Below are 13557 nucleotides of genomic sequence, written 5' to 3'. Positions count from 1 at the left end.
AGCATCATTCTGCTTCTTTCTTTTTTTTACTCTATTTCTATGTTTCCCTCTCATAGATTTTTAGTTCGTGTTTCGTACCTCGAGATTTACAACGAGGAAGTGCGGGACTTGCTGGGAAAGGACCAGCTGCAGAGACTTGAGGTAACAGGATATAGAAATCGATCCACTTATTATAATTATTAACATTAAGTTGTTATTAAATGTTATATTTGGCTTTTTTTATGGCAAATTTGGGTTTGCAGCTTTTTATGATAAAGATCTTTTTATTTTTTCTTCCTGTTTTTTGCGGGGGGGGGGGGGGGGGGGGGTTTAGGTCAAAGAGAGACCAGATGTTGGCGTTTACATCAAAGACCTCACTGGTTATGTGGTAAACAATGCGGATGATATGGACCGGATTATGACATTGGGTCACAAAAACCGTAAGCAGAACTATTGAACTGATATGAAATAATCACAGTAACATTATCAATCTATTCTGGAAATAAAACCCACACAGGTGACCATGAAAACCCTACAGCTACAGAAAAGACTGCTCCACTCAGGCTGAATACTTTTATTCTCATAACTGACACAGTTCCATCGGCTGCGACGATATAACAAAGACGGCCAGTGAGCTGCTCGGCATAAAATGCTGCTTTGGCATCTGCACCAAGCATAAGCAGACCCATGTTTAGAGTTTAGGTTCAAGGACTCAGAAAAGTTCAAAACTAGCTCTTTAGAAACATCCATAATTCTGAATATTATATATATTTTATATATACATATATAATAAAAAAGCAGCTTAAACTATTTAACTAGCAGCTCAGAGCTGCAACCGCTTGAGTATTAGTGTTGTTTTCTACTAGATGCAGTGAAGACAGAACTATCTACGAAGCCCTCTTTGCACATGCATTAATTCGATAATTGGTGCACCTTTTCAGTTTGAAATATCCCTGTTTAAATGAGCACCTGAGAGGCTGCGATAAAAGATTAGGACTTTTTAATATGGCATTCACTAAGGTTTTAATACTCATTTCTATTTAAAATAGCATGACTTACAAAAAGAAGTTTTACCAAGGTAATCCTTAAAACCAATAGATGCCTCATCTTTGATGACGATTGATGAGGGGGTCAGAGTAATTATGACACGACCTACCTACTCTTGGTATGTTTGACTCAGAAGACACTTTATAAAAGCTATTCACTGCAGCCTTATTCTGTTAGAAGCGCATTATGCCATCTCCAAAGTTAGACTGAGGGTATAATACAAAATGTGACACAAACCTTTGTGACTAATGGTTTATTTAAAAGCAAATGTATTAACCATGTACACATATATAACACTTTTACCTATATTTTACCATTATAGCAGTCACACTAAGATCCTTTTTATCTATATTCGGATGAGAAAATGTGACCAAAATGAAGTAAGCGTGGAGCCCCAATAAGGTGGTTAATGTACTTTCTCACTCACTGCAGGGAGACTCATTCAAACATATTTTTGGCATTCGAAACAATTTATTCATACTATTGGATCATAATAACCAACAAATACTGAATTCCAAACAGTCATATGCAGTGTTAGTAATACAAGCTGATAATGTCATGGTGAAATGCTTGTGATTGATTTCACAGGCCTGTTGTGTTAGAATTGTTAGGATGAGACTGAATTACTAAAAAGTTATACAGTCTGTTCTTCTGGAGGGCTTTAGATAAGGAAACATTCAAATCAAAAAATGAAACAAAATGTTTGGTGCTACAGGAAGGAGACTGAGCTGAAAGATTCAGGCGAGGCTTTTAAATACATGAAAACTGTCTCTGTTGTCAAGCATGGTGGCGGTAGCACAATGCTTGACTATTGTTAACAGTTTGTTGCACATAATTACTACCACACGCTTCTTTAACTTTAACAGAAGTCAGGAGAAACACACAAAATAAGATGTTGAAATAGACCAGTGATTGAGACCTAAACCATATTCAAAATTTATGGGGGGAAAATAACTTTTCAATAGCAGAACATATTTTGTACATTATCTCAGTATGGGAAAAATAAACAAATTCACACATTCATGCCAGCTACTTTAAAATTTAAACAGATAATTAACAGGAAAAAAATAGATTAGGTTAAGTTTTTATTTCCACATTCATTCAGACACTTCACCTTACCGTATTCCTTTGATTATTACAAACCATAAATTCAAACCAAAATTCGGTTTTGAATTCATTGAATGTCTTGTTTAGGGTCTGTCGGCGCTACAAACATGAACGAGCACAGCTCCCGCTCTCATGCCATCTTCACCATCACCATCGAGTGCAGTGAGAAGGGGGTCGACGGTAACCAGCATGTGCGCATGGGAAAGCTTCATCTTGTAGATCTGGCAGTAAGTATAAGTCAAACAAAGTTACTTCCCTTAGAAATCAGTAAAGCTTGTATATAAGCCTCTCTACACATCCTCCATTTAATCTTGACTGTCTGAACACAGGGTTCAGAAAGACAGGGAAAAACTGGGGCCACGGGTCAGCGTCTGAAGGAAGCAACAAAGATCAATCTCTCTCTCTCTACTCTGGGGAACGTCATCTCTGCCCTGGTGGACGGAAAGAGCACACATGTTCCCTACAGAAACTCCAAACTGACCCGTTTGCTGCAGGATTCACTGGGAGGAAACTCCAAAACCATGATGGTACGGGTAGAGTGGAAACAGAATAATAGGCCCCTTTTCCCATTTTCATATCTCCCACGCATTATCTTCAGAGCTTTCTCATGCTATACAGGTATATATCCCTTTAAAATGGTGTATATACCCTGATGAGGTCTTAAAATATAATTTTCTGTATTGTTATTTTTTCTTTTCACGTATCTGATGTAATATTAAAATACTGTATGTGTAGTTCACTGTGTGAATACATTTATTAAAATGCACAGACTTTTTATATAGATTTATTTAGTAATATTAGGATTTATTTAGATGCTCATGTAAATAAAACGCACATAGAAAAATAGACACAAATAAGACCTTACTGTGCAGTGTGCTTTTGTGTCAACAACCCGATCCAATCCAGCAGACTTTTATTTGCACACTTGGCTTTAAGTCTGTTGTTTTTTTAAACTTTAAGGTTTTAACTCTCTATGAATATTCCTAACAGTGTGCAAACATAGGCCCTGCAGACTACAACTATGACGAGACCATCAGCACCCTGCGCTACGCTAACAGGGCTAAAAACATAAAAAACAAAGCTAGAATCAACGAGGACCCCAAGGATGCCCTTCTACGGCAGTTTCAGAAAGAGATCGAGGAGCTCAAGAAGAAACTGGAGGAGGGTGAGAAACCAACATGAAAGAATTTACCCTGAAGCTTAAGTTTTTTTGTTGAGCAGAGAATAAATGTGTTGATAAAACGGTTTGTGCAACACCAGGTGAAGAAATCTCTGGCTCAGAAGGCAGTGGATCAGAGGAGATGGATGAAGGTGATGATGAAGCAGGAGAGGCAGGAGAAGGCAGACGGAGACGAAGGGGTAAGATTTAGTCATCAACATGCAGAGTGTGTAAAGTTAGGCTTAAAGCAGTCCTGTGTGACTAAAAAAAATTGTGTTTATGTAGTTTAATGTGGGTTCATTGGATAGGAATAGATAACCATCTACAGAATCTACTTACAGCAACATGACCACTAAAGGTTGTTTATTATTAAAATGAGTCATTGATGAGCTACTCTGATTATAATCACATTAATTTGCTTCGAGGTTTGGTGCATAGTATGACTTTAAAGCTGCATTATCCTTGTAGTGTGTGCATTTAGGAGTTCCCCTGGTGCTCTCAACATTTACTCTTAGCTGTGAGTGGAAGGTGTGAAAAATAAGAAAGAAGTGTTCTGTCATCATCTCAGAAATGTCTTTATTTCTCTGTAAGATTTCATCACAATTTTAAGTATTCACTTGCTGTGACTTATTAACCAACTCAGCCTGTACTCGTTTGATCTAACACATCAGCGTTTCTAATGTCTCAACCTACAGCTTCTCCATTCTCTCATTTTCTTAAACCTGGGAGCTCGTTTTTTTACTGAAGTTTCACTTCTATTTATCGGTTCTGTCTGCCACCTTTGGTGCTTCCTTCTGCCTCTTTTTAAGACAGTTGTGATATCAGCAGAAGTAATAGTTCAGAATTTACCCATACTTCCTCAGTGCCTCCAGCTACTGACGACAATCCTGGGGATAGTGAGTTGGAGCGGCCCTATGCTCACCAACCAGCCTGTCCACGAGTTATAGCCCTTTTCACACATGAATACACACAAATTAAGTTTTTGATGTGTTAAATCTAATGCGACATTTGTGCTGCTACACATCGTAGTTTGTTCAAAATATAGTGATTTGGTAATTTTTTGTGTCTTTTTTCATTTATAACTCATTAGGCTGTATCCCCAGGTAGAAAAAAACAAAATGTAGCTAATATTTAAAGAGCGTATGTAAGTTCTGAGGCAAAAGATTGATCAGACAGCTGGTTGTAGCGTCTTTCATAACAGTTGCATACACATCTTTTGGGGTCTAATCTCCATCTAAGCATCCTGTGTCACTGTTGTCTTTGCGGCGCTGGAACGCCACTAACCGACCGATCAAATTTTGATTGACATATTATGTAAGCCTATAAGATAAACTTTTCAATAACGTATTGAAAGTGAAGGGGAGGCTTGAAAAGATATTGCTTATTTATGTGCGTAAGAGTGAGAGGAAAAAGGACTGGAAACGCACAGAAGAAGCAATATCAAAATCCTGAAAGCTGAGCATTTGAAATTCAAAGTAGGTTATTTTTAAATTCAAATAACCCACTTTGGCACTTCTTGGTTCTAATTTGGATCAGTTGTGCCAAAATGGTCCTTTTCCGTTCAAAATGACTCGCAGTTTCACAAAGCTTAGGACTAGAGATATGACATTTTACACAGCGGTTTTCCACAAAATGAACAAGTCTAGTGAGAGAGAAGTCAACTATGACTCATATCCAAATTATAAAACTTTAAATGTTACATTTTTTTATGCAAGAGAAAAAAAAGATAATTTTGGACATGTTTGAAGTTACATAGCCCAAGTTCTGTGAAACTTACAGAGTTTGTACACATATGTCCAGAAACTAGAAGACAGTAACTATAAAATAAGATACATCACAGGCATAAGGGATTTCTAAGATTATTTTGCAGTTCCATGGCATTTGGTATGCAATTCGTTTGTACACAAGCTATAAAAAGGAATAGAATAACCTAAATGCTTTTGGGCGAGGTCCATGTACTGTAGGTGGTTTTCTTTAGGGGGTTTCCTGATGCCTTCGTGTCTGCAAGCTGAGTCAGAGACAATATTTGTTTTCTAACTTTTTGCATTGATATTATTAGAGAATGTATTAAACTTAGGGTGGCCAGATGTCCGGCTTTAGGGCGGACGGTCCGGATTTTCATTGCACTGTCCAGCGTCCGGCGCTGCACCCAGCCGGACGTGTATTTGTCCTCCTTTACCCCCAGATTCCACATACTCCGTCAGCGCTCCGCCCCGCTCACGTACGTCGTGCAGAGTACTTGTCTGTCATGTAAATCAATGAGAGCTGTTCCACATCCTCCGCTCGTCACCGCCCACGTACGTCTTCTCCGTCCTTCACCGTCAAAATACGGAGCTGAGCTATTTTTTGCTCCCCTCCGGTCCGTCCAGATCAAGACCTGCTATTGCAATCACACCAAACAGAAAAAAGAATGTAGAGAAGACCTGGTTTGTCAAATTAAATTATAGTAAAAACAGATCGGTAACTAGAAATTAGAGCATAGTTCGTATATATTCCCAAAAACTAAGAGCAATTAATTAAATAAGTTGATGCAGACTATTGGTGCTTCAACAGACCAGGAAGAAGTTGTGAGATTCTAGAGCGCATCTAACAACTTTAAAAGAAAATTCTTATTGCAGGAATGGATGAAGAGATGATGAGGTTGGAAGCAGAGAATAAACAGAGTTCATACAAACTATGTATGATCCTAGTTATCCCTGTTACAAAAATCCACAACAGAAAGAAAATATTTGGGCAGAAACTGAACATCTGCTGGATGATGATGGGGATTTTTTTAATATGTCAGATTAAATTAAGCGTTCACAGGTTTTATACAAGAATGAGGAACTCTAATTTAATGCTCTTTTAATGCTGTTAGAAATAATTTTAATGCCATCAACAAGTATCATGTACAGAAGTTATTAGTTTACATGAAATAAGGAGCTGTAAGCACAGTTCCATGACTCAAGTTTATATATATATATATATATATATATATATATATATATATATATATATATATGGATAGATAGAGAACATGGTGAAATCATCTTTACTCTCAACAGGCTGCAGCCATGTCATGAATTCCTCTTTTCCAGCCACTTTTTGCAGTTTGCATCGTCCTATTCTCTAGCTCTTTCTCGAGCTTCTTTTCCAAACAACTGCTTTATGATCAATTGCAGCAGTTCTGCGCAAATTAATCGTGTTAAAAATTTTTCACTTTTTAAACACCACAATGTATTAAATAAATACAAATGCTGGGAACCAATTCTTTTTTACATTTCTTTAATATTTTGTTCTATTCAGCTGCACAAGCATCCTCTTTAAACTACTAAGAATTGTGCTATAAATGTGACTTTACCCGATTCTTATGTACACCTTAGTAATTTATTGATATGCCGCACAATGTCCTCCTTTTTGGTGCTATAGAAATGGCCACCCTAATTAAACTGCATGAGTAATGGTGAATTAACGTTTATGTATGCCTGACTTAGACATTTTAAACTGAGTAATGAATGAGTGAGTAAATTTTAGTCGGATTTAGTCACAGTGAAATTTTCCTAGATATGTTTTAGACCAGGAGATGCGATAAGCTTCTGGCGCAGACTCAGATAAGGGTATTCTTACCTAAAAGGAATTTGTCTTTATATATATCTATTAAAAAACCCTGTTGAAAGCCCATCCTGCCTGGGAATATGATCCATAGAAACTCAGGACTGCATTGTAAACTATTTTAGCAACCTACTTTTTTCTCCTTTTTTCCCTTTATTTCTTTTTTTGCATCGACAGTTTAACAAGAAGTAATTTGGTCAACATTGAGATCATGATTGTTAGAGCAATTGTTCCTTCTATTTGGAAAAAGTATGTAACTATTGCAAGTCAACAGTAATAAAAAAACAAACTTAGATTTCTCAATGTGATAATTTTTTTAAGCAAATCGGTTTAAGCTCATTCTGTTTTAATCTAAATGTTTTAGTTTAAAACTCATTGATAATATAAACAGGTAAAAAATACAGGCCAGTTGTAAGTTTCATTGAACTTCTTCAGTTTTGAGGTGCAGTAGAGCCAGGCCAGATGGAGCTGTTGGAAAAGGGGCATAGTGCCAGGGTCTGCACTTTTTACTTTAGTTTCAGGCAATATCCTAAAATTGACAGCATTGGCTGTCATTTCTAAATATTAAAAAAGTTTAGTTGTAACTCTCGTCACCACAGACACGGATCGGTTTCTCTTTAACTGGCATTTATTTCATCTTTTCTCTCATGTCGTTCAACATGAAGCTCAATTTAGGTTCTTTATGACGTTCATACTTTTATGCCATGAGAACTGTACAGACACAAATATATATATATATATATATATATATATATATATATATATATATATATATATATATATATCAGCTCAAACAGCTGTGCTGCATAAGAATAAACAGATTTATCATTAAAACAAAAAATAGTACCTCATTAGCCGCATGTCATGAAGAGAGGTTCTTTACACGCTTGAATCAGGCTTTGTAATCTAGCTTCATAGTGTAGCATCTATTAAATTTAACGTAGTGGTACACAAGTATGAACATTGGTTCCTGGCTAAACATAACAGTGCAGAAAAGAGCAAACTTATAAAATAAATAATAAAATTAACCCGTATTTTATCTTATAACACGTCCATGAATTTACTCATTTAAAGTTTTTACCTAAACAACAACATAAATTATGAATGATTAATTTTAACAAGAATTCAAAAGCACTTACATTAGTTGTATTGTTTTTTGTTGAAATTATTTTGGGTTGATCTGTTGGTTGAAAAAAAAAAATACTGAAAAAAAATGGTTGTCAGTCGCCCCGAACACAATTTAAACGCAGGCAAATGCTAGAATATTTATCTTTTACTAAAAGTGAATCACAAAAAAAATAAAAAAAGAGGGGGAAACTAAAACATGTTTTGAACATATTAGCAATTCTGAGGATCCTGTTTGTCAGTGAACATTTTTTTTTCTTTTATGACCATGTGTAAAAAGGGCTTTGTCTCTTCCTCCTGTCCTTATCACTCTCGTATTCTCACAGCACATCTCCCTTATATTTCCTCCATTTGAGGCCAGACTAAGTGTCTCCCGGGTGCCTGGTCGGATGCACTTTGCAGATTTCTGCCTGCTGTTGTCTGCTCAGTCATAGTAAATGAATACTTCACTCAATGCATTGCTGAGGACTTTGTTTCACATGGTAGCTAATTAATGACTCTTGAAGTCACCAAGGCCTCAGCATGAACATTTTCTAACCAGATTATCAGCCATCATGTTCTGCATGCATTTTTGTGTGAGTTGTTTCCCCCCTAACCACAAAAGACGCACTTCGCCCACGTCATGTTTCATTTTGTGAAAATGCATCTTCTTTCTGTCTCATCTCTATTGACTGGCATCTAGTTTGTTTTGAAGTTGACCCTTATTTGGTGTCTGTTCTGTAGAAACAAATTTCTGAATCACTTTGTAATGTGTTGTTTTTTTTTCCCCCTCTCTCTCTTTCTGTCATTGTTTTGCAAATGATGCCTGTTTGATTTCTTGCTTTACACCTCTTTCTAGAGGTTGGTGGTTAAAACGGAAACGCATTCTAAGTTATGCAGCAAAACTGTCCAGTCATGGTAGAAATTAAGGTTGTTGCCCTCCCACAGTAGTTAAGAATTACTGTGGAAAATGTGAGGGCTGTTTTGTTTCTGATTTCCAAGAATATTTTTTTATTTCCATCTTCATGACAACCACTCCTTCTGTCCACTCACTCACCTAAAGAAAGGCAAAACTTTATCCTCTTCTCCACTGAAACATGTTAATATGAAACATGGACATCGGTTCTCAATTTCCAAAATTATTATCATGGTTTATGTCCCAACAATATGTATTTATGATCTTTGATAACCTTTAAATAAATTTAGTGCAACAAATCACCATCAGAAATACTTTCATCAGTAAAAAGTTCCCCTCTGGGTAATTTCATTTTTATAACTACAGTTACTTTATGAAAGCCTCAGTTTTGTTAGAGAACTACAGTGAATTTTTATTTAATTTCGCTTTGGAATTTATAAAGTATTTTTTAATTTATTTGAATTGGACAAACGGAACAATAATCGACATTGTAAACAGGGTTGAGCATACTGACTGTATTAGCTTAAAGACGAGGATTTACCCACTGAATCCTCACCTGGCCTCCTCCACAGAGCCTTCCTCTCTTTCCCCCATATTCTTTGTCTGTGGTGAATATGATGGACAGAGATCCTCCGCCTCATACGTTCGACTCCACAGCAAAACTGTCCTTTCTGATTATTTTTAATTAGACACGCACCAGTCAGGATTTTGGGAGCCAAGTGGCCATAATAAAAGTCAGTATCTGCTGATCACAGCATCAAATTCATAAACTCTCCAACTGTTTTCTTGTGTATATTGGTACTTGGTATAAAATTTATAGGAAATTGGAAATGATCATGAATTTACGAATTTGCCACTGTTTTAGTAAAGGAGAAACTAATGTTGACACAGGATGACACAGGAATACTTTTGAGAGGTTTGTGGATGGCTTTTAAAAAAAAAAAAAACATTTTAATTTCTCCCTAGAAGGACTGTTTCATCACTATACCTCCAGCGTAGACACTGACACTGCAGTCATCATCTGTCCCCACTCCACCTCGCTGTCTGCATGCTGGCTCCTCTGATCCATCCCCTTTGGGAGCAGTGGTCTGCCATGGTGGAGCGCCAGGGGAGCAATGGGGGGTTAACTGTCTTGCTCAGAGAGCCAGAGAAGCAGCCTTAGGGAGTGGGTTTCGAACACACAATCTCAGGAGACCAAACCCTATGCCCTAACCACTAGGCAGCCAATTCCCACTTTGCAGTTAGAGGATAGCCTCCGCTAGCTGTACTCTCTCCCCGCTAATTATGCCTGGCTGTCTGTTTGTCTATAACAGGGGTGTCATACTGGTTCCAGAAAGGGTCTTGTGGCTGCAGGTTTTCTTTCCAACCAAGCAACAGCACACCAGACTCCACTCATCTCATCAAGTCATCATGTTAAGAATTGGACTCCCTTGATGAGATGACTGGAGTCTGGTGTGCTGTTGCTTGGTTGGAAAGAAAACCTTCAGCCACACTGCACTTTCTGGAACCAGTTTGACACCCCTGGTCTATATGATAACTTGAAAAGTTATGGATGGATTTTAATCACATTTAACAATATCTCAAATTTATGGATAACTTAATTGAACTAATTTGTTTCCAAGAAACACAGTGGATTAATTGTTCATAAACACTTTATAACTCCTGTGGGGGAATCTTCATTGGTAAGAGCCATTTCTCTGGAAACCCAGAGTGGTTGACAGCTGTTGCTAATTCAGAAAGAAAAAGGCACCTATCTATTTGATTTAAGTTTGTTGCAGCTACAACCTGTTCTCTCCTGGTTTTCCCATTTAGTATCAAGCATAGTTAAAGCATCCTTCATTCACAATTACACACAGAGGTTTTAACTGTACCTCACACCGTATTATATAAATACTTTAGTGGTCATGCAGAAAATTCTTATGCGAGGAAACCTAAATATATCCAGACTTCTATTTTCAACTTAAGCTACTTTTGAATCTTTTTAATTTTGTGTGACATGTCAGCTCAGCAGTGCCAGCTAAGTTGACATAACATGAAAGCTTTGTATGAATGGGTAGGTCAGAGATTGCGTAAGGGGCCATACATTTTCACATAAAGTTGGTTTTTATTCATCACAATATTTCTGTGGAAGTTACCAGTCCCCATTTTGGGTTTTATTAATCATACCCCTGATCATTACTACTTTACTAAAATATTATATTACTAAACATATTAAGTACAAATGTCAAAAAGTGCGAGAAATATTTGTTTTTATCTTCTGGTACTTTCAGTTTTTACTACAAACTACACTTTATTTTTACTTTCAGCTGCTTTAAATGGCAGCAGGTAATCCCCGACTGCTGCTCGAAATAACAATAACCTATTTAAGAGTTTCATCATAATCCTGATGAATTTAAGATGATTTTTGAGGTGAAGTTTCTCGCTTAAAAACATGGCAAAACAATTATAAACTTTTAGAATCAGAATCAGAAATACTTTAATAATCCCAGAGGGAAATTACGTTTGTTACACGCTCCAGTTACAGTTTTTTATATATATATATATATATATATATATATATATATATATATATATATATATATATATATATATATATATATATATATATATATATATATATATACATCCAACTACACAATATAATAAAGATAAAAAATAAGAATAAAAAGAGATAAAATATGTACACATATAGCTCTTCTGTATATATATATATATATATATGTATGTATATCTATATCTTTGTGTCATATGATATCCCATATAATGTGTAAAATGACAAAACATGAAACAGTTCAGAGAAGAAGTCATCTTTAAAAAACACTGTTGAACTTCTCTTCAACAAGAGCTTCTGGCTGTGCTCTTGTCATTCCCCTAAAAATAATGACTGAAAGAAATGTCTGTGTTGATATTTCTGTAAAAACTGACAGAAATCACTGGATCATATTTTCTCCTCTCTCATTAGGTAAAAAGAAGGTTTCTCCAGACGAGATGGTGGAGATGCATGCAAAGATTGAAGAAGAACGAAAGGCTCTGGAAGCCAAGCTGGACATGGAGGAGGAGGAGAGGAACAAGGCAAGAGCAGAGCTGGAGAAGAGGGAGAAAGACCTTCTCAAAGCCCAGTGAGTCCCGCAAATACTGTTAAAAATCATACTATATATTGTTGTTGAAATCAAATGTAGACAAGATCCTAAGTGACATATTTTGAACCTTTTTAGACAGGAGCATCACCTCCTGCTAGAGAAATTATCAGCATTAGAGAAGAAGGTGATTGTAGGGGGAGTGGATCTTCTGGCCAAAGCTGAGGAGCAGGAGAAGCTCTTGGAGGAATCAAACAATGAGCTGGAGGAACGGCGCAAAAGAGCAGAGCAGCTGCGAAAGGAGCTGGAAGAGAAAGAGGTATAAAAAGAACATTATCACTAATAATCCTCGATGGGTAGATAACTACGACACCAATGATTGTTTTTGTCTGATAAAACGGACAGAAGAATTATGATGGCACACAGCCTCTAACCTGGTGAATCTATGAGTGTCTGGCCAGAGACAATAGACCGTTTCTCATTCTGTGTACATGTGCGTTCTCGTGCTCGTGTAGTCGTGAAATGTCATCAGCCTCAGCCCTAGTGCTGTTCCAATTCACAAGAACAGCAGACCGAGAATGCACAAAGTCCCCGGATGTTGTTCTCGCCCCTCCCTATTTACTGAGTATGCATCAGAGCAGACTTGTGTGTTCTTGAGATTGACAGCTGTCCCAGCATGCACTGCGGTAGCAGCAGCTTTTAATGGTAGTTAATTAAGTATTAAGTTAAAAGTTTTCTTTCTATTGCTTTTGTTCAATAAAAGTACGTTTTAAGATCATTTGAGGCGAGAACATTATGTCATGCCCAATTTACCAATTTAATGCGTAATTTAAAAAAACCTTTCCTGAAGTTGAGACGACAGCGGTGACCAGCGTAGCTCAGAGGGTAACAGCGGACAGGGCTAACCACAGCCCGTCTGTAGCAGCCCTCTCTTGGCATAGCTGTGTGTGAAGGACCGCTGGCTATGATGCCGATATTTTTGTTTACGTTTTTTTATTTGGCAAAATGTTCATTTGATTTGTGTTTGTCTGACTGTTGATTATTATTCCCCCACTAAATGAAAAAAGTTAGAATTTATTATTATATAAAGACTGAGCGTATGGTGGCGTCACGAGTGCGCTTCTGTTCCAATCGACCCATTGCTCCCGTTCTCTCCAAGTCCAGATTTTCCTGGGTTCTTCTCAATAACATACTTGGCGAGGACACGAGTACGTATGCACGTTCTAGTGAATTGAGAAACAGCCTTAGACTAATACCCGATTTACACTACCCTTGAAAAACCGTGCCGAGACCGGTCCGAGCTCAGTAACTGAGATAACTTATCGTGTGTAAATGGAAAGCAAACTGAACTGAACCGAGCTAGACACAACCGGACCGCACTAACTGCAGACCAGTTCCAGAGGTGGGCTCGGCTCGGTTTTTCCCTGGCTCAGTTCTCTGATAACAAGAGCGTATGAGCGGAACATGTCATCTCCGTCTGGCTGCACATCGCGATTCACACTCCTTTCTAGTAGTTGGCGGTAATGCCGGGCGCCGCCATTTTGATTTGCTTGATTTCCTCCTTCTTCGTCTTCTTC

At 37.4% G+C, this 13557-nt stretch overlaps 1 protein-coding gene across 1 annotated transcript in view; it reads left to right on the top strand.

Annotated features, from left to right (window-relative positions):
• The window catches only part of kif3a (kinesin family member 3A), a 30013-nt gene that overhangs the window by 8027 nt on the left and 8429 nt on the right, over positions 1 to 13557 (top strand). Inside the window, exons 4-11 of the mRNA XM_038299155.1 lie at positions 57 to 141; positions 314 to 419; positions 2221 to 2360; positions 2463 to 2660; positions 3124 to 3298; positions 3394 to 3492; positions 11866 to 12022; positions 12119 to 12299. Of these exons, the coding sequence (XP_038155083.1) occupies positions 57 to 141; positions 314 to 419; positions 2221 to 2360; positions 2463 to 2660; positions 3124 to 3298; positions 3394 to 3492; positions 11866 to 12022; positions 12119 to 12299 (1141 nt within the window). The remainder of the gene's footprint in view (positions 1 to 56; positions 142 to 313; positions 420 to 2220; positions 2361 to 2462; positions 2661 to 3123; positions 3299 to 3393; positions 3493 to 11865; positions 12023 to 12118; positions 12300 to 13557) is intronic.

This window comes from Cyprinodon tularosa, unplaced genomic scaffold (assembly GCF_016077235.1).
Source record: "Cyprinodon tularosa strain WSP-4 unplaced genomic scaffold, ASM1607723v1 ctg42, whole genome shotgun sequence".
NCBI lineage: Eukaryota > Metazoa > Chordata > Actinopteri > Cyprinodontiformes > Cyprinodontidae > Cyprinodon > Cyprinodon tularosa.
Note: the sequence above shows the minus strand (reverse complement) of the source record. Positions and strands in the feature narration are given on the sequence as shown.